This window comes from Hirundo rustica, chromosome 21, assembly GCF_015227805.2.
Source record: "Hirundo rustica isolate bHirRus1 chromosome 21, bHirRus1.pri.v3, whole genome shotgun sequence".
Lineage (NCBI taxonomy): Eukaryota > Metazoa > Chordata > Aves > Passeriformes > Hirundinidae > Hirundo > Hirundo rustica.
In genome coordinates this window covers 7,182,747-7,201,242 of record NC_053470.1, presented here as the reverse complement: position 1 = coordinate 7,201,242, position 18,496 = coordinate 7,182,747, and the positions used below count along the sequence as shown (strand labels likewise).

Sequence of the window (18,496 nt, the reverse complement as noted above, 5' to 3'; positions counted from 1 at the left end):
GGAGAGCACGGCTGCACGAGGAGAGCCAGCACATGAAACAATCATTCATCTTCTCGAGAGCCCCAGCAAATTCTTTCCATTTCCATTTTTAATTCGCCACTAAATACGGCGAATCGAAGAGAGGTCGTGAACCCTTCCTCATGGCAGGGAAGATGGAGGGGCAGCCCCTTCTCTCTTAGAACTGAGAATGATGACAGCTGATAGTTTATCACCTCTGCTTCATGCTCCTTCCCCAGTCCCTGCTTTGCTGATGCCAGCAGCCAGAGGTGGCACGGTGCAAATCCCTCAGCCCAGGGAGGGGCTCATCCTCCCCTGATGCCTTGGGAAGGCTGAGCTGGAGCAGAGCCTGGACAGAGCCAGAGAATAACATAGATATTTATTGAAAGGCCTCTAGGGTACAGCTTGGGCAGGACAAGAGCCTGGGCAGGGATACACCCAAGGTGGACCCAAAATGGCTGATTGGTCATGAGATCTTACATTTTTATAAATTTTGGTCCATTTACATATTGGGGTTTAATTGGCCAATGTGGGCCTGATAGATTTTAGCCTGCTAGCAGCTGTTAACTTTTTCCCAAGGGAAAATTTCTCAAGAAAGCCTCTTCTCAAAACAATCTTGACAAAACAACTCTCCTTTCCCAAAGCAATCTTTCTCCAGGTGGTGTTTTGCTGTTTCTCCAGTTTCACCAGTGGGATTAGAGAGATGTCATTCCTATTCATCAGTCACAATAAGTCTGTATCAGAACACCTTATAAAAAGTAGTAAGAATTAAATAAAGCCTTTTCTATACTCTTTGCCTTCTGAAGTATTTGGAGTCTCTTTCTTTCATGTCCTACAACGACAGCCCAATTCCAGCTCCAGGCTGTGAGGTCCCATCCTTCTTGTTCCTCCCTCCAGCCACCCTTGTTTGTGCTTTTGGGCTGAAAGTTGTCCTTGGTGTGCAGCAGGAAAAGGATTTTTTTTGTGTCCCTGCTGTGTGCAGAGAGCTGAGTGACCCTGAGTGTGAGCTCAGAGCTGCAGCTGGGCAGCACAGAATGTGAAATACATGGAAGATAAAACTGAAGGCACCACCCCAGCCCCCCAAACCCCTGAGATGCTGCTGCCTCTGCTGACAGAGCACTTGGGCACAGCTCTTGGAGTGCTGAGGGGAGCCAGGTCCCAGCCTGGGACACACCTGGGACACAGGGCCACCACCAAAAAAGGTTCCAGCAACTTCCAGGGACCCCACAGAGAGCCAAGCCAGGAGCTCAGGCTTTTTCTGGACCTACTGCTCAACCAACCCGCCCAGTTTAAGGAGCTGTCTGGTCAGTGAAATATTGCTCTGACACCCTAAAGCAGCTACGTGCCTGGCTGGCACCCAAGTCAGTTCGGGGTCCCACACCTGACCCGCCCCATGCCAAGGTGTTTTTGGATGTACCAGCTTGGCGCTCCTGGGAAACAGTCCCCACCTTTGAAAACTGGCCTCAGACACTGAAAACGTGACTTAAAAATACAGAGACACAAACTGTGTTAAACTAAGACAGCAGCATATTTTTAATTTTTTTTTTTTTTCCTAGGCTTGGCTCTCCCTAAAATATTTTACTAATGAAATTACTTGAGAAAGTTTCTCAGGAGACAATAAACATTATAGACTCATTTAGCAAAAGGGAATTCTTCTAAGCTGAATTGACTCTCACACATTAAAATTGAGATCTGCTGCCAAATGCTTTGTCTCCCCTCAAAGAACAGACTATAAAGCCAGTAATAAACACGATGATATATTTACCAAAGAACTAGAGGGGGGAAAAAAATTGAAATTAACTGTTCCGAAATAAATTTCAGTGTTGGGAAAACAGTCTGGTTCCATTTCTGAAATAAATACTGTCACTTGCAGCACCTGCATTTTACCCAGTTCAGCGTGGATCACAGAATAAGGATGGCTTGGGGTGGAATGGAGCTTTGAGGCTCCCAGTCCAACTCCCTGCAGTGAGCAGGGACATCTTCAACTACAACACCCCAGGGCCTAATCCAACCTGACCTCGAATATTTCCAGCACAACTCATTGTTGCAGCTTTCTAAACACAACAGGAGCAAAAACACACACACAAAAAAAAACCAAAACAAAAAACAACCAACCAACCAACCACCACCAACAACAAAAAATCCACCACAAAACAAATCAAAAAATCCCGCTCATCAGCACAAAAATATTCCAGCCATCACTTGATTGGTTTCTGTTAATTATACTTTGGACTACAGACAATATTTATTTTCTGACTTGCTACAGTTACTCTGTGTGGGCCATAAAAAAGTGACTTTACTTAGGAGAAAAGAAAATATCTAAGGGAAGTGTCGTTGCCAAAAAAAAAAATCTTCCAAAGTAACTTCAAAATATTTGTGTTCAGGCAACAGGCCACAGTTTTAAAGTAATTCGATTTAAAGAGGAAAAATGGCAACATCATAACAGCACTGTCTGGATACAACCCAGTAAAGCGGACTTAATTCAGGACTTGGATGCAAAATTAGGTGGAAAAGTTGAAAGGAAAAGTAAATCTTGAGTTGCAGTATTTGCAATTATTTCACTTTTTAAGTTCTTAGGAGTTACATGCTGAGAATTGGCTAGCACAACCTAACGAGGATGCACCCATCCCTTAAACTGATTTGCAACATCCTTCTGCGAGCATCCAGGACTCCACACCGGTCCCTACGAGGGAAACGTATCAGGAGGCTGATACAAAATGAAAATAAGAGCAAAGAAAGTAGGAGAAGGACTCTCCCTGAGCATTTGGGGAAAATTGACGGACCGTCCTTGCGCGTGTTTTCCCTCCTCTCCCAGGAGGGCGGAGGTGAGAATGGCATCAGCACAGCTGCCCTGGCCCTGCTGGGGCCGAGGTTCAGAGGTGAATCAGAGTCCATCAGCCTGCTCCATCCCCCGGGCTCTGCTCCTTCCCCCGGGATCCGCTCCATCCCCCGGGATCCGCTCCATCCCTCGGGATCCGCTCCATCCCCCGGGCTCTGCTCCATGCCCCGGGATCCGCTCCATCCCCCGGGCCGGGCTCTGCTCCATCCCTCGGGCTCTGCTCCTTCCCCCGGGCTCCGCTCCATGCCCCGGGCTCCGCTCCCTGCCCCGGGCTCTGCTCCCTGCCCCGGGCTCTGCTCCATCCCTCGGGCCGGGCTCTGCTCCCTGCCCCGGGCTCCGCTCCCTGCCCCGGGCTCCGCTCCCTGCCCCGGGCTCTGCTCCATCCCCCGGGCTCTGCTCCATCCCCCGGGCTCTGCTCCATCCCCCGGGCCGGGATCCGCTCCCTGCCCCGGGCTCCGCTCCCTGCCCGCACACCCCCAGGATGTCCCTCGCTGCCGGCGGCGCAGGGACAGCCGGGGAGGGGACAAGGATGGGGAACGCCACGGGCGCACAGCAAACCTCCCCCAGCCCAGGGACAAACCTCGAGCCAGCTTGAGTCTGAGGGAGAGGAACGGAAAGGCAATTAAAGAACGAAGTGCTTCGAAGGAAAGGAGGAGTACGAAGCGTAACGCAGCGATGCTCCGTGGTGGGCTGGGACGAGGCTGCCGGGAGGCTGCACGGGCTCTCCGGCAGCCACAGCGCACCAGGGCAGCGGGACAAAAGGAAAGAATCCGCTTGTAAGGACTTGCAGGGATCTGCCGCGCCCCTGAATGACCCCTGCGCTTTCATGGAAGCAGGGCTGCTCTGTGATTTCCCAGAAAGTAACAAGCTGTCCCTCGCTAAGAGCAAACACAGCCCAGCGCAGCATTTGCGCGACACAGCGAAGCCCGCGGAGGCTGGGAAGAGTCCTCTCACGGAAGGATGAGAACCACGACCTTTGCTTTTATGATCTGCGCTCCGAGCTACTCCCCAAACCGCACACGGAAAACCCAGGTAAACAGAAGCCAGGGTGTGCGAAAAGCAAAGCAGGTTCTCCCTGGCAGGTTTGTAGAATTCAAGGGATTTAACCTTTTCTTTCTCTCACTCTAAACTGTTCTTAAAATAAACCCACGACTCCTAGAAATTTGTGTGTGCCCATTTTAACACACAAGGGGCGGGGAGTGTGTGAAAAAGCTGAGTTTATTTTTGATGTAATTAGAGAGAAGCATTTCCTCTTCTTTTCCGTGCCTTCAGGCACGAACACCAGGTATGAGCCCAGCTCTCCCTGGCCCTGCTCTGCAGTTTCAGGCCAGCTCTCAAGCCCTGCAGCTCCACGTCGCCAGGTGCTGTGTGCCCCTGCCACCAGTGACACTTGGAGGCTTCACACACAGCACGGGGATCCATTCATGCCGGATCAAAGTTACATTTCCAGCCCGTGCACACACTGGAGCACTATCAGCACACCTCCAAAGGCTTCCCTAATCCCCTCAAAAGTGAGGTTTCTCGCACGTTTCCGTGGTCCCTGTCCCGTGCTGGCTCCCATCACAGCCCCCTGCATTTGCCCACGCCGTAGTTTCACGAGTGGCCTAAGCTGACACAAAGCAGCACCCAAAGGAAAGAGCTGGCTCCTCTCTCCTCCTGTCCTTCCCCCCTGCACTCTGAGGAAAGCAGTACTGGGGGCTTGCTCAGATCAGGACTGGTTTTTGCTGCAGGCAGGTTTTCACCGGGCTCCAGCACAGCCCTGCCCTGTCACCGAGACACACAAAGCAATCACACGCAGACAAGAGATTTTTGCAGAGGTTCCTCCGATCCAGCTCCCAGCTGAAAGAGCGGAGAGAAGAGAGCCCTTTGTTTATTCTTTTACTTTTTATACATTTGTGGGTCTAGCAGAAGATTGGCTTTTTGGGGTTTCCACCCCTCAGCCTCAGTGGCCAGACCCATTGTCAGTTACAATTGTTTTCAGGTTAGAAATATGCAAACAAAGGACAGAGAATGAAAACCAAAGGATTTGTTTATATTACTTCTGTGGGAAAGGTAGGAAAACTGCTCTAATATTCTACAGTAACTAAAAGATCTGACTCCATTTATGCAAATCAAAAGGCTAATAAAGAAACTCAGAACAACCAGGGTAACGCTGCCCTGCACAGCCTCCCCACGTCTGTGCCAGTGCCAGGGGAGCCCGGGGGGCACGGGGCAGGAGCGAGCAGCATGGGCAGTGAGGAGCAGGCTTGGCAGCCTTCCCTCTCTGAGCTTTGACATTGGTTTCAGCTGACCTCACTGCCGGAGCAGGAACCTCACCCCACATCCCTGCCTGTGCTTCCATCACGGTCTTTGTGCCAACAGCAGACTGCCTGAAAAACAAACTTGCAAACTAAATGCTGCAATGAAATCACTGCAAATAAAACGCTTGGGAAAAGGTTTTTGGCTTGCCAAAACCAAGATCCAAGCAGACACTGAGTTAACAGGTAAGGAATCACCTTATTCCTTTCTTCCAACTACATTACAGAAGGTAACAGCTACTTCCAAGAAAGGTGGGGCCAGCTGGAATTTAACTACTGCTGCAAGGAGGAGCTGGGAGCAGGCTACCAAAAAAGCTCTCCCACTGTCACCCACTTTTGTCTGCATTTGTAATTTATCTCACCATGTTGTAATCTCAGCTCTTGTGGCCCCAGCCTCCAAATGCTGACTCCTCTCCTGCTCTAACTCTCCATCCCCTCCCTTCAAACTCCATCAGTCAGGAGGAGCTGGGAGCAGCACTGAGTTGTATTTACTAGCTCAGCAGCCAGCTCCCGTGGCTGCTCCTAGTGGGCTGACTTAAGGCTATATTTAGAGCATGAAATCCCTCTTACCTCTATAAATTCTTTCAGTGACTCATCACAGGGAAATTAGCAGCCCTACACAACCATGAAAACAGAGAAAAGGATACTTTTGGGAGAGCTGCCAGCACCCTTTATCCCCAATGAGAGTTTTAAGTGGCAGCAGCATTTGTGCTCGTTTCGATCCACGCTCTTCTACACTCAGCACCGATATTTCGGCGTGAGAAGGCGTAGAAATGGTACAGATGAGGCATGTGACCACGAAAGCCATATGGGAAAGTGCTGATCCCTTCTCTCTCTAGTATCAGCCTGCTTTTGTTCCAGTGTCTCTGCTGCAACTCAAGGTTTACACAAACACAGCAAAGACTGTGTTTGCAGTCAGCCAGGAGCACAGTCAGATGTGTTTCTAGGGGTTCCAACACTTGGGCTGGTGGGCAGGGGCAAGAGTCCTTGCATCATTCCATTTTTGTACGGTGGGAGTCTAATAGGCACCTCTGAGGGAAACTTGTCACATTTAGTTATCTTCCTCTTGTTAAAAACGACTCAAACCACCTCATTAGTTACCATCAATCAAAGCAGGAGTCAGCACTCCAAAAGGGCAAAATTAACTTCAGTAATATCCATCTTTCTGTATAAAGTCACATTATGGAGATGATAATTTGGCTGGAATGGGTATCTCCTTTTGTTGCCATTTTCCCTGGCTTGCTGTGAGCACTGGGGCTCTCTGAACTTTCTGTGGTGGGTGACACCAGTTAATCCAGGGAGTGGATCCATAAACATCCAGTTTAATGCCGGGAGCATTAGAAGCTTAGCACAGAGTCACCCGTATTTCTGCCTAGCAGGGCTGAAAGAGAAGGAAAAACTGGCTGGCCACAAAAAGCTTGTATACAAAGGGCATGGGCACCAAGCACAAAACAGACACTGCAATTATTGCTTCCAGTGGCTCCTCATGCCCCAGTGCTGAGCCAAGGCAGCTCCTAAACACCAACATCCCACCAGTGATGGGAACCAAGACAAGAAGAGGAGCTGCAGCTGCTCCAGCAGTGCCAATCCCCAAAACAGGAGCCCCCAAAGAACCCCCAAAACAGGCAGGAGCCCCCAGAGAGGCTGATATCAGGGAGATAAGGCAGGAGCTGGCAGTCCCAAGCACCACCACACAGTCCTGGCCAGCTCCTGAGGCAAACGGGGCTGGGTGTGGTCAGTCCATGGCATAAACCCCTGTCTCTGTGGCATGGCAGTCCAGGACTGTGCCAGGAGCTCTCTGCAGCTGCTTCAGGCTTCCTTGCCTCAAGGGCAGCCCCAAGGTGGTGGTCGATTTTTCTTGTCAAAAATCTCAGTTTCCCCCCTCGTGTGCTCAGATCTATCTGCAGGGGACTGACACACAGCCACACAAAACTTCAGTGAGAGAAGCTTTAGCGTTCTCGAGTGTATAAACACTCCTGAGATATCGGAGTTCAGAGCACAATTCTCCCTTTCATCACTCCCAGCTATTTTGCGCTGCACTAACAACAATAACGACCCATAACAGGGGAGCCACTCCTGTGGGCTATGAGCCATGCCACAAACCTGGCTGAGACTATGGAAAGCAGTAGCTCAGGAGACAATTCAGCCCCCCAAAATTACTTCACCAGCGTCACTGATAATAATAACTGGATGTAGATGATTAGTGAATGGGGAAAGCTCCGTGGTTTCATTCAGCCCTCATGAAGCGAGAACCCTACAGTGAGAGTCTCTCGAAAAACAGCTGGGTTTGTGTTTGGGTTTTGTCTCCCAGCATGCAGAAATTAGGAATGAAATACTGCTGTAAATGTGGCCGTTAGCAGAGCTCCCCCAGCCCTTTACTCACATCAATCATCTCATTGCCTCCAGCCAGAGCGCTTCCACAAGTGAGGGCTTTTGGCAGGACTGAGGTTGGAAAGATGAAGCACTTGCACATAGTGACAGATTCATGGAATAATATGAATATTTATCCACGCTGGCATGGGAGCCCTGAGCTTCCCATGCGATCACCGCTGCTCTGTGCTCAGACACGCTGCTCTGTGCTCACACACCCCGTTCATCCACGCTGCCCTGTGCTCACACACGCCCTTCATCCACGCTGCCCTGTGCTCACACACCCTGTTCATCCACGCCCTTCATCCACGCTGCCCTGTGCTCACACACCCCGTTCATCCACACTGCTCTGTGCTCACACACCCCGTTCATCCACGCTGCCCTGTGCTCACACACCCCGTTCATCCACGCTGCCCTGTGCTCACACACCCCGTTCATCCACGCTGCCCTGTGCTCACACACCCTTCATCCACGCTGCCCTGTGCTCACACACCCTTCATCCACGCTGCCCTGTGCTCACACACCCTTCATCCACGCTGCCCTGTGCTCACACACCCTTCATCCACGCTGCTCTGTGCTCACACACCCCGTTCATCCACGCTGCCCTGTGCTCACACACCCTTCATCCACGCTGCCCTGTGCTCACACACCCTGTTCATGCACGCTGCCCTGTGCTCACACACCCTTCATCCACGCTGCCCTGTGCTCACACACGCCCTTCATCCACGCTGCTCTGTGCTCACACACCCTTCATCCACGCTGCCCTGTGCTCACACACCCCGTTCATCCACGCTGCCCTGTGCTCACACACACCCTTCATCCACGCTGCCCTGTGCTCACACACACCCTTCATCCACGCTGCCCTGTGCTCACACACCCTTCATCCACGCTGCCCTGTGCTCACACACCCCGTTCATCCACGCTGCCCTGTGCTCACACACCCTTCATCCACGCTGCCCTGTGCTCACACACCCTTCATCCACGCTGCTCTCAGCCCAGCAGGTTGGAGGCTCGCAGGGGCGGCCAACACGAGCTCAGCCACGCTTTGCCCCAGCTCTGATTCCATTCCCAGCTCCTGCTGGGGCAGATTTCAGCCCGGCATTGTCACAAGGACCCCTACAAGCTTTACTGGCTGCCCCTGCTTTCTCTCTGCTTTTGCATGAAGCCAGAGGGGCTCTCCTCCACACCTCTAAATGACTCATTGAGGCTGAGGCCCAGACACACAGCTTGAGAGCTCCATAGGTTTGTCCACGTGGCAAACACACCAATTTTTGGTGCCAAAGCAGTATTTTCAAGAGCACGGCATCAGCTGCAAAGGAGGGAGCTGTTAAGCTCAGACATTGCAGACCCTACAGTCTGCTGCAGTATGCTGCAGGAAAAGAAAATATTTTGCTATTGTTACTGCTCATAATGAATGTTGGCACTAGGAATGGAGCTACCAATTGTACCATGAAACATCAGGATACAATTGCTGCAGGGAAAAGCTACCAGACATCCCATGGAGTAGGGGATATGAGCAGGCACAGAACGGGAAAGGTGCAGATCTCCTGCCCAAGGAAACCAGCCGGGGAGAGGCTTTCACCAGGGTGAGGTAAGAAACCTTACACACTTAGTCATTACAGTGAGATGTTTCCCTGCCTGCAGTATTTTCCTTTGTGGAGCAGGAATCAGCACAGTAATACCCCTGAGCCCATGGCGTGGGTGGCAGCCTAGAGACTCACATCCTGCCAGAGCTGAACTGTGAACTCCTAAGCCCAGAGTGCCAGGAAAACCTGTTGCCAGGGAAGATTGCTTTCTAGCAGCATTTTCCTCCCTTTTTTTTTTTTAATTTAATAGACCAACGCAAATAGCGCTGCGCTCCCAGACTGCCAGCAGCATTGGTGTGAGGGAGGCACAGCCTGCCCCTCTCGTGTAACACCTTCCCAATTACTCCTGACACCCTCCACAATCAAAACTAATTACAGCCACGCTGTAGCAAGGAGTAAAATGATGATGATAACGATGATGGGGTACTAGAAACATTCGTCCTGTGCGCATCAGTAGTCCCAACCCACTCATGTGTCCTGAAGGCGTTAGGGTGGATGTGCTCTGAATCCAGAGAGGTTCAGAGCAGACTGGGGAAGAGCTGTGTGAACTGTTCTGACCATAACCCCTCAGAGTTAATTAAAACATCAAGTGCCTCCGAGCCAGTGGCCTGTAAATAAACGTATTTCATAGGTACTCTCATTCATGAGAACGTAGAAGAGATATTGCATCAGCAGCAAGGAGGTATCTGCCGTTTTTCAGGTGAAAAGAGCCCAAGCTCATCCTCCTCCAGTGCCAATTGCTGAGAAGTGGTTTGGGAGCACAAGATCCAGCAGCAGCTCTGCTGTGGGACTCACCACTAGAAACTTTGTGTGTAGCCCACACTCAGCATCATCCAAGGAGTGAGCTGTAATGAGCAGAGCAGGTTTTCCTACCAGAGCATGATCTGAACGTGGCCCCTGTGGGCAGGCTGTGTCCAGGGGGTCACTAAGGTCCCCAAAACACAGTTTATCCCTGAACCTCACAGGACCTCCATGCCCACGACAGACAGAACACCCTGAGCCCTGCAAATCTCTCTCACACACAAAGCTGTCTCTAAATCATGCCTGCCTAAAACCCAAAGCTTCCACGGGTGTTTGAGCGCCAAACTGCTCGGTGCAAAGTTCATTTAAGCCGCACAGATCAGACACAGAGGGATCATTATCCTTTTCCCCCGGTGCTACACACACCAGGCTCAGATGCTGAAGCAGGAGCAATCAGCAGCGTGCTCAGCACTATGCTCTGCTGACAGACAGAATGCCCCAGCACAAACATAATTATGGGCACTGCAGCTTTTGGTGAAACACAGGAGGAAGGTCAGTCTGTGTGCCCAGGTAGGTCTGGCTCTCAAAACTGAACACTTAACCAAGGAAGATAAATAGATAAAAGACTGAAAACAGGCTAAAGTCTGTCAACAAAAGTTGTGCTGTATTGTAGAGTTTGGAATAGAGCCCGAGTGTCTCCCAAATCCATTGCCTTCTGATCCCTACCAAAACTCAATTTACTGCCTTCCCCTCCCACAGGGGAGAAGATTTATGCAAGACTCAAGCAGTCAAATCCAAAGACATTAAACATACAGAATGCTGCTTTACCTATCACAATGCAAATTATATCAGCCATAAAAGAGCTCATTTCAAACAACAGTAATTTAACAGAGTTATTCCAAGGAGAACTAGTGGCTATGTTTGTTTTCTTTCTGATATTGCAGAAGCAAACCATGCATGAAGTTTATTAAGCCATGCTAATGTCTTTCTGTTCTAGCACATTTTAGCCATATGGAGAATCTGGCTGGTGCTCAGAATACAAAATTGTTATTTGGGGGAAAATATCCTGAAAAGCTTCAACCGCTCCAATTGTTCATTTCTTCGACAACGTGAATAACGCATAATCAAAAACTCAGAGCGGATGTGGTACAACATGTTAGAATCCACCAGGGGAAGGTAATTTGCAGACCCCAAGGAGAGACAAGCAGGAAAACATCTGAGTTCACAGAAAACATTTGCCACAACCTGAGGGGCTCGTGCTCCCCAAGGAGAGCAGGCAGCTGAACTGGATGCAGAGAGCATCCAGACACAAGCGCTGTGTCACGGAGAAATCCCTCCCAGGGCAGCCGGGTCTCCAAAATGAAGGCTGGAGATACTGAAGTTGTGGGGAGAAATCCAGGTCAGGTTCAAACCCCACAGCCTGTCTTTCCCTGTGACCTCGGGAGAAGCCCAGAAATCTCCACAGCTTATCCAGGGACACGAGCCCTGTCCAGGATAGTGAGTGGGAGAAAGATTCAAAGGGAAGAAGGGTGATGCTGGAGTTACCGATGCCATTTCCATGAATCAAAAAGTTCAAAGAGTTTACACGCAGAAGTGAAAGCCTGGAAGAAGCCTTCTCAGCATAGAGAAGCCCCTAAAAGTTATATATAAGTGACACCTCAGGTGAAAAATGTCTTTCAGGTGGTAAATTCTGAATCACAGTTCACAAGGGAAGTCTCAGCAAAGGTTGAGACTTTAAAGTCCATCACTACCAACCATCTCAACCATATAACAAATCAGTATCAATACGCAAGATTTGGATTTCATAAGCATTTGCATCCCTCGCCCAATTATTTTTATATTAGATATAAGATTTTCATTTTATTGAAAGATAATTAATTCCAAGAAACATTTTACATGCCTTTTTTTTTTTTTTTTTTTTTTTTGTGCTGCTATAATTCACGCCACCATTTGAAACAACGACTTTCAGTAAGGTTAGCCATAAAACAAATCTAAAGGGGCTACAAGAGAGGTGGAGAAGGACTTCGGACAAGAGCAAGGAGGGACAGCACAGGGGGAAATGACTTCAAAATGACAGAGGGCAGACTCAGATATTTGAAAGAAAATCCTAAAAGTCCCTAAAAGTGTTGCAGATCAAGCTGGAGGAGGTTTTGAGCAATGTGATCTAGGGCAAAGGTGTCCCTGCCCATGGCAGCAGCGGGGTTGGAACACCAGGATCTTTGAGGTCCTTTCCAACCCAAGCCCTTCTGTGGCTCTGTAACTTGATGCAAGCTGAGCTGTGGTAACTGTGTGTGCTCCTCACATTAAGAAAAAAAAAAAAAAAAAAGAGAAGGGAAAAAAAAAAGCTCTTCAGTCACTGTGTTAGGGAGAATTCCTCACAGAGTCATGCCAGGATGATACAGAAAAGCTGTAGAAAAGCTACAAACTAATGCCAGATCTCCTTCCTCCCACTCTGATACTTTTAGCTGTAAGGCCATCTGGTAAGAGGGATATAAAGCAAATTTCAACTTGCACTCACAACACAAGCATAGCTGAAAACTAGATTAACTATAGTCCATTTGAGTTCACTGGAGATGTGCCAACCAGTAAATTAGATTGATCACCACTAATCTCCATCTCCATCACTGCTGGTCCCTGGTTGAGCCCAGGGATAGAACCAGTAGAGCCAAATGGGAGGAAATTGAATCAAGGGTTTGATTGCGTGTCTTTGATAATTTTTAAGGAACAGACTGGCAGACCAGGCTGCTCTAAGCTTCCAACCCTTCGTGGTGGAGAAGCTGCAGAGAATTAATTTGCAGAAAGTTTGTCCAGAATTTTGAACCGTGACTAAAAGATGATTTTAGCCTCATTAACACAGTCAAGCAATTCCTTCCAAGTCTGACCCTTAACTGCAAACATGCAGTGGGCAGGGTACCACAAGGCATTCACATCATATGTTCTGCTCCTCTTATTGTTTTAGAAGAATTTAGTATCCACAAACCCTCTCTGAGGCAACAGGTCATGTGTGCTCTGCAGAGAGAGATCCTGCAAATTCCAGGTAGTGAAGAAAGGTTCTGGATCTTTGTGACATTCAAAAGCAGAGCTGGCTGAAATGATGATTGTGTCCCCTGCAAAAGAAATGTCTGTGCTGCAAACTTCTATAAGAAAAAAACCAAGCCAATTCCTGATGTTTAAATTCCTCATGGAAGAGCTGAGAAAAAAAAAAAAGAAAAAAAAAGAAGGAGAAAAAGAAAAAAACCCAAACGTGAGTGTTGATTTACATTAACCTATTTTTTGAATCACTAGGGCCTGATCCTTCTCTGCTGAGCCCAACTGGAGCATGAGGCAGCCTTTAAGCCCTTCTAAGTCACGAAACCCTGAGCTCTCTGTGCAGCAAACACAGTGCCCTGATTTACTGAGTGATTCAGGGGTTAAGAGTCACAGGTCAATGGAGCCTTCATTTAGACGCAGCTTTCTAGCATTAACAGCAATCTCAAAAATATTATGTTGATTATTTCTACGTCTCACTGACCCTGAGCCATATCCTTATTTTTCATCTGCCTTCCCCCCCTTGCTACTGCTCTGCTTCCTTCCGAAGTTTTCAACTAAATCCAAGTCATTGACGTAATTCAGGCATTTTGAGGGCAAAACAACACCCACCCTTGATCCTGATCCAGAAGTCTTTAAAAACCTTACTGAGGTCAGGTCATTAGGATTTCTCAGCTGGCCAGAGAACCTCATGGAAGGAGCTCCCAGGTGCTGAACAGCTCCAGGGTTCAGGACAGAGCAGGATGAATGTTTCAGCACCGTTTCTTAGACTACAACAGTTCTGCTGTACTTCACTGAGGGCCACAGCAGCTGCCAACACTGGTTGCTAAAGAAGTACTCAGTTCAGCAGATAAAAGTTGGATTTCACCTGTGCAGCACTCGTGCACGTGAGCAAAAATAAGATATTAAATGCCACTCACTTCAAAAAACAACATATGGATCAGTATTAAAAATTTAAGCTCTCCATTTCCAAGTAAATCTGTCCCTTTCCTTCATCTTGAGTAAAAGTAAAACTACCCCCAAGGATGCCCCATTTGACAATGCCAAGAGATTATCAGCAGTAAAGCCACAATCCAAACTGATGCCAGAGTTTAGATTCAAATATTGGTGATTTCTACTTGCGTCTTCTAGTTTTGAATTTTCAATATCTCCCTTCAGAAATGTATACCCCTGGTGTCATTACTGACAACATTCTACTTTGAGCATTACTTCAGCTGTTAAGGAAAGAAAGCCGGAGGTTTCTGCCAGGTGAAACACCAGAGAGCGAGGAAAGCAGAGTTAAGAGAGAATCAGAAAATTGTAATTGAACAGTAGTTAGAAAATTAACAGCGCCCAACCCACAGCGTAACTACACACCCCCACCTCTAAGAAGACATCACTACACAAAATTTTTAGTATCTTAGCTATTAGCAGGGCTACACGTGCAAAGCTGGTTATGAAACAATGATTAAAAAAGCAACATTTCAGTAGTCTTATATCTCCAGTATTACTTGCAAATTATCTAAACCCAGGACATTTTCTTTCAACAATCCTTGACAATCTTTGCTCCACTACCTCTAGTAATCAAGTACAACAACAGCAGAAATATTAACCTTGAAAAATTGCAGGAAGTGCAAAGCTGGGTGTGTACTTTGGCAATTTAACTGTGCTTCACCCAGCGCAGTTAAATAAGCTGTGTGATTTCCATCTGCTTTGCGTGACTGGCACGCCGGACAGATGCTGGAACAGAGCTTTTCTGCATCTGGAAGATGGATTCACCGCTTCACCCAGTCACAAACCAAGATCCTCACCAGGGTGCTGGTACTATGGCAAAAATGGAGGGCTGACAAGAGCCGAGCTACTCAAAAATGATCCTGAGATCAGAAATAACATCGCTTCAGAATTTCATATTGTGGGAAACTGAGCCGAAGAATAATGCCCTTATCTGCAGTTCCATGGGAAAAGGACAGTTTCTCCTATGTATGTCCTAGGAACATCTTCCAGTTGCTTTTGCTGGGGCTGGAACCAGGCAGCTCACACACACGGAGCACGCTGTGAGCTGGCCGAGTTACAGCGCACGGGCTGCTCGCCAGGCTCATTCAGGATAAAGCACTCAGCGAGCGCAGCTTCAGACATATCTGTCTGCAGCCCAGTGTGACTTGTCAACTGGATTGCACCGCCACAATGGGGTAAGAGACTGGGGAAAATAAAAGTCTTGGGATAAACCAGGCACTAGGTCCAGCACCTGGGGAGTTAAAGGCACCTGGGCCGTGGCAGCCCATGCTCTTTGCACTCTCCCTGCCAGGTGATTTACCCAGTTATTCCCCAGAAAATGCCACGTCCCTGGGGAGAGCTGTGGGCTCACAGCAATCTGCAGCAGCCAAGCCATTGCTGTGGTGGCATCCAGGCTTCCCATGACACGTTTGGGGTGCAGAAGCATCCAGCTCCACATAAACCACGTTTGGGCTGGAGGCAGTGAGAAGGGACTTGTGGGGAAAGCAGCCAGAGCCCAGCCTGCCCTGTCTCTGACACAGCAGCTTCTCCCTCCATCAATCCTACCACTCTCTTTGCCAACAGCTCCACTCATCACTCACTTGCTCAGCCCTGTGTCACAAGTGGACATGCAGCCCCACCACAAATTGTTCTGAAAGGACAAACTTGTTGTCACAATAACTTTCACCTGAGATTTCACAATTCAAAAAAGTTTCTTGCCTGTTGGTTTTAATGTGATATTGTTAGAGTAATACAGGCTCACATCACTCTGATAACTGCTACCAAAAAATGAAAAGCTTTTATTTCCCATTGCTGAAACTGGGAAAATATGGATGGGAAGTTGGAAATGCCCAGACAACTCCTGTATCTCTGTGCTCACCTATTTCAAAAACATAAAGAAGCATGGCTGTACCGTCACCTTACTCCAGTCAATAAGGATCAGGTCTTTACCACTTATTACAGCTGGTAATTTATTATGTCAGCAATCCTTTGGTGATCAGTGCCATAAATCCTGGTACACCAGCACTGCAGTGATTCCCTGCAGATGGGTCCAAGCCCCATGGGGCTTCACTTAGGAGTCAAATCAGCTCCCTCAGGGTCACAAAGACTACATTTGCAGTAGATGGATTTCCTCCTTAGCTTTGCATTCAGTATTCCACCCTCCTGCAGCTGCTGGGGCAGTTTTTCTGTTATGAACACAAACCACGGGGAAGGTCCTTACAGACCCATGGATCTGCTCTTGTGCATTCCAGATCTCAGAGCCATTTGCTCTTCCTCCTGCTCCCCAGAGCCTCTTACCCCCTGAAGCTCAGTTGCAGCATCACTGCCATGCTCAAAAGGAGCTGTTATTAAACACCTACCTGCCCCTTCCTCAATCTCACTGCTGCATCTCAAGAGGCAAGACATGGATTCATACTGGCTGACACAACTGATTTTCCACACGCCTCACTGCAGCTCATTTCATGTCCCAGACCTAAGTTCTAGAAACTGCAACTGGCACCAGCCCAGCATCTGGCCTTCACTTCTCATCTGAAAAACACAGACACTCCATTCACCCCACAGAAGCCCAGATATAAAAAAATGGGAGCCATTATTTGCCTTCGGCAGATTGCCTCCTTATTGCACTCTGAGTGCCATTCCTGGAAATGGATTACACCAGTCTGCTTCCCTGGAGAGTCATGGAGCCTCTCTCAAGTGTTTTGTTGGCCAAAGCCCATCTGCCAGCAGATAGCACCAAGCCAGCTCGCAGCAAGAGCGGCTCTGCAAAGCTTGTTTACAAGAGTTTTAGTCTAAAAGTTCGACAAGAAGCACAAATCCTAGTTTAAAAGGTACTCAGATATTTGTCTGAATGTGATTCTCAAGCTACAGGCAGCTAACCCTTTTCAACCAGCACAATAAGGGTTCGGGAGGAAAGAAAGGGTGGTGGGTTTTTTTAAACCATTAAAAAAGGCAAACATGAAAAATGGATATTTCTTGAGTAATACTCTACCATCCCAACAAAAAAACAGGCTTTGATTTGGAGGAAGTAAAAGGCAACAGCTTTCTTTCCTAGCAACCTTCACCTCCCCAAGCAAACAGGGATTGGAGTAGAGTAAGGAAAACCCACTGACCTAAGGACAGTTCCAGCACTCAGCAACTTGCTGAGCTCTGAAGCTGCACTCACAGACTGATGGGTCCCAGGAGTGGTTAAAAGAGTAAAGCCATCAGAAAGCACACAGGCTTTTGGACAGCAGCAGAAGAATCTTCACAAGACACAGGAAAAAAAAATCATATAAATAGTAGCTATCTTTAGCAGATGCATGAAGACTGAAAAGGAATGCAAAGGCATTGATCATCATACCACAAATGTTATTTTAGACAGCTTTAAGAAACAATGAGAAAATACCTTATTGCAGCAGCCCTCTTGTTAGAGGGTAGAAATGAGCCAAGACAGAGATTTCTTGCTTATCACAGGACCTTAAAAGGTTATTCCTGGTTTATTCCTCTTTCCAGCTCAGCCATCCTGACTCCAACCATTCACTGACTCCGGCTGCAGCAAGCTCCTGCTGCGGGTTTCCCTTGCAGCCTCTGACTGCTGGGTGTTTCCTGCTGAACTCTCAGTGCAGGCTTTCACCTAGCTAGACTGTGACTGCAGGTTCCAACAAACAGCTTCCAAAAACAACAACAGACCCAGACTGACCTCACAGCAGCGAGTCTCTCCCCAGGATCCTCCATCTTCACGAGCATCTCCTTCCCACTTCCCCAAAGTTCCTCCTCCTTCATGATCCTCGCCTCACCAGTGACTCATCAGGGGTAAGGCTGCAGTTCTAATTAACACAGCTGTTACCTATCAGGGACGAGGTCACCTGTATTCCCTTCTCCTACAATATCTGTCTCCATTTTTCGAATGGTTTATGCAAACTACGGTCGCGCTGAACCCTGGTGGATGTCTATCCACACAGGAAATATTTTTGTTGTTAGCATCTATGCATCTGACCATCAAGAAAATGCACCTCACCAAGTTAAGTGTGGGGTTTTACTTCTTATTGGGCTACTCAGCAGCAGAGCACCATCAGCACTCCACCAGGGTGCACTGGAAATGATGCAGTGCCGTGTGTTGGAAGGAAACCAGATCTAAGCCAAAAAACCCTTTAAGTTTTCATGGTAATTAGGTGCCTGTAACATCTTCTGCCTCCCAGGGAGGGAGGGAAAGAAGTAATTATCAGCCATCCAAACTCCCTGCTACACAAAGAGGGCTCCCACGCTCCTGTCATCCGTGACAACAGCCAGCTCTCTGTGGGCAGCACCTGCCCTATCCCCCTGCCAAGCAGCAGCTGGAGGAGGCTGCCTTCACCACTCTGCCCTGCGCTGGCACGGGCCACCCTGCTGCAAACACAAACCGCCAGGCTCGAACCGAGGAGCTCGCTCTCAGCACTCCCCGGAGCGCTTTGGAGAGACAGGGCTGATGGCTCCCAGTCTCCACCCTCACATCTGCAATCTGTAGGGATCACATCTGGCCAAAGCCCAGGGAGCACCGAGGCAGGTGCCAGCGAGTGCAGCGCAGCAGCTTGGAGAGCAGCCTGGGAGCTGGGATTGCAGCTCTGCCCCGTGGGCAACAGCTCCGCTCTGAGAGCCCACGGGTGCCTGGTCCTGCCTCAACAAACAGCAGAAGCAGAGCATGGAGCTTC

At 48.7% G+C, this 18,496-nt stretch overlaps 1 protein-coding gene across 1 annotated transcript in view; it reads right to left on the bottom strand.

The window, feature by feature from the left end:
* VMA21 (vacuolar ATPase assembly factor VMA21) overlaps positions 1-17,580 on the bottom strand; it is a 66,605-nt gene extending 49,025 nt beyond the window's left edge. Inside the window, exon 1 of the mRNA XM_058423244.1 lies at positions 17,509-17,580. Within this exon, the coding sequence (XP_058279227.1) occupies positions 17,509-17,555 (47 nt within the window). The 5' untranslated portion in view covers positions 17,556-17,580. The remainder of the gene's footprint in view (positions 1-17,508) is intronic.
* Positions 17,581-18,496: the final 916 nt, after the last annotated feature.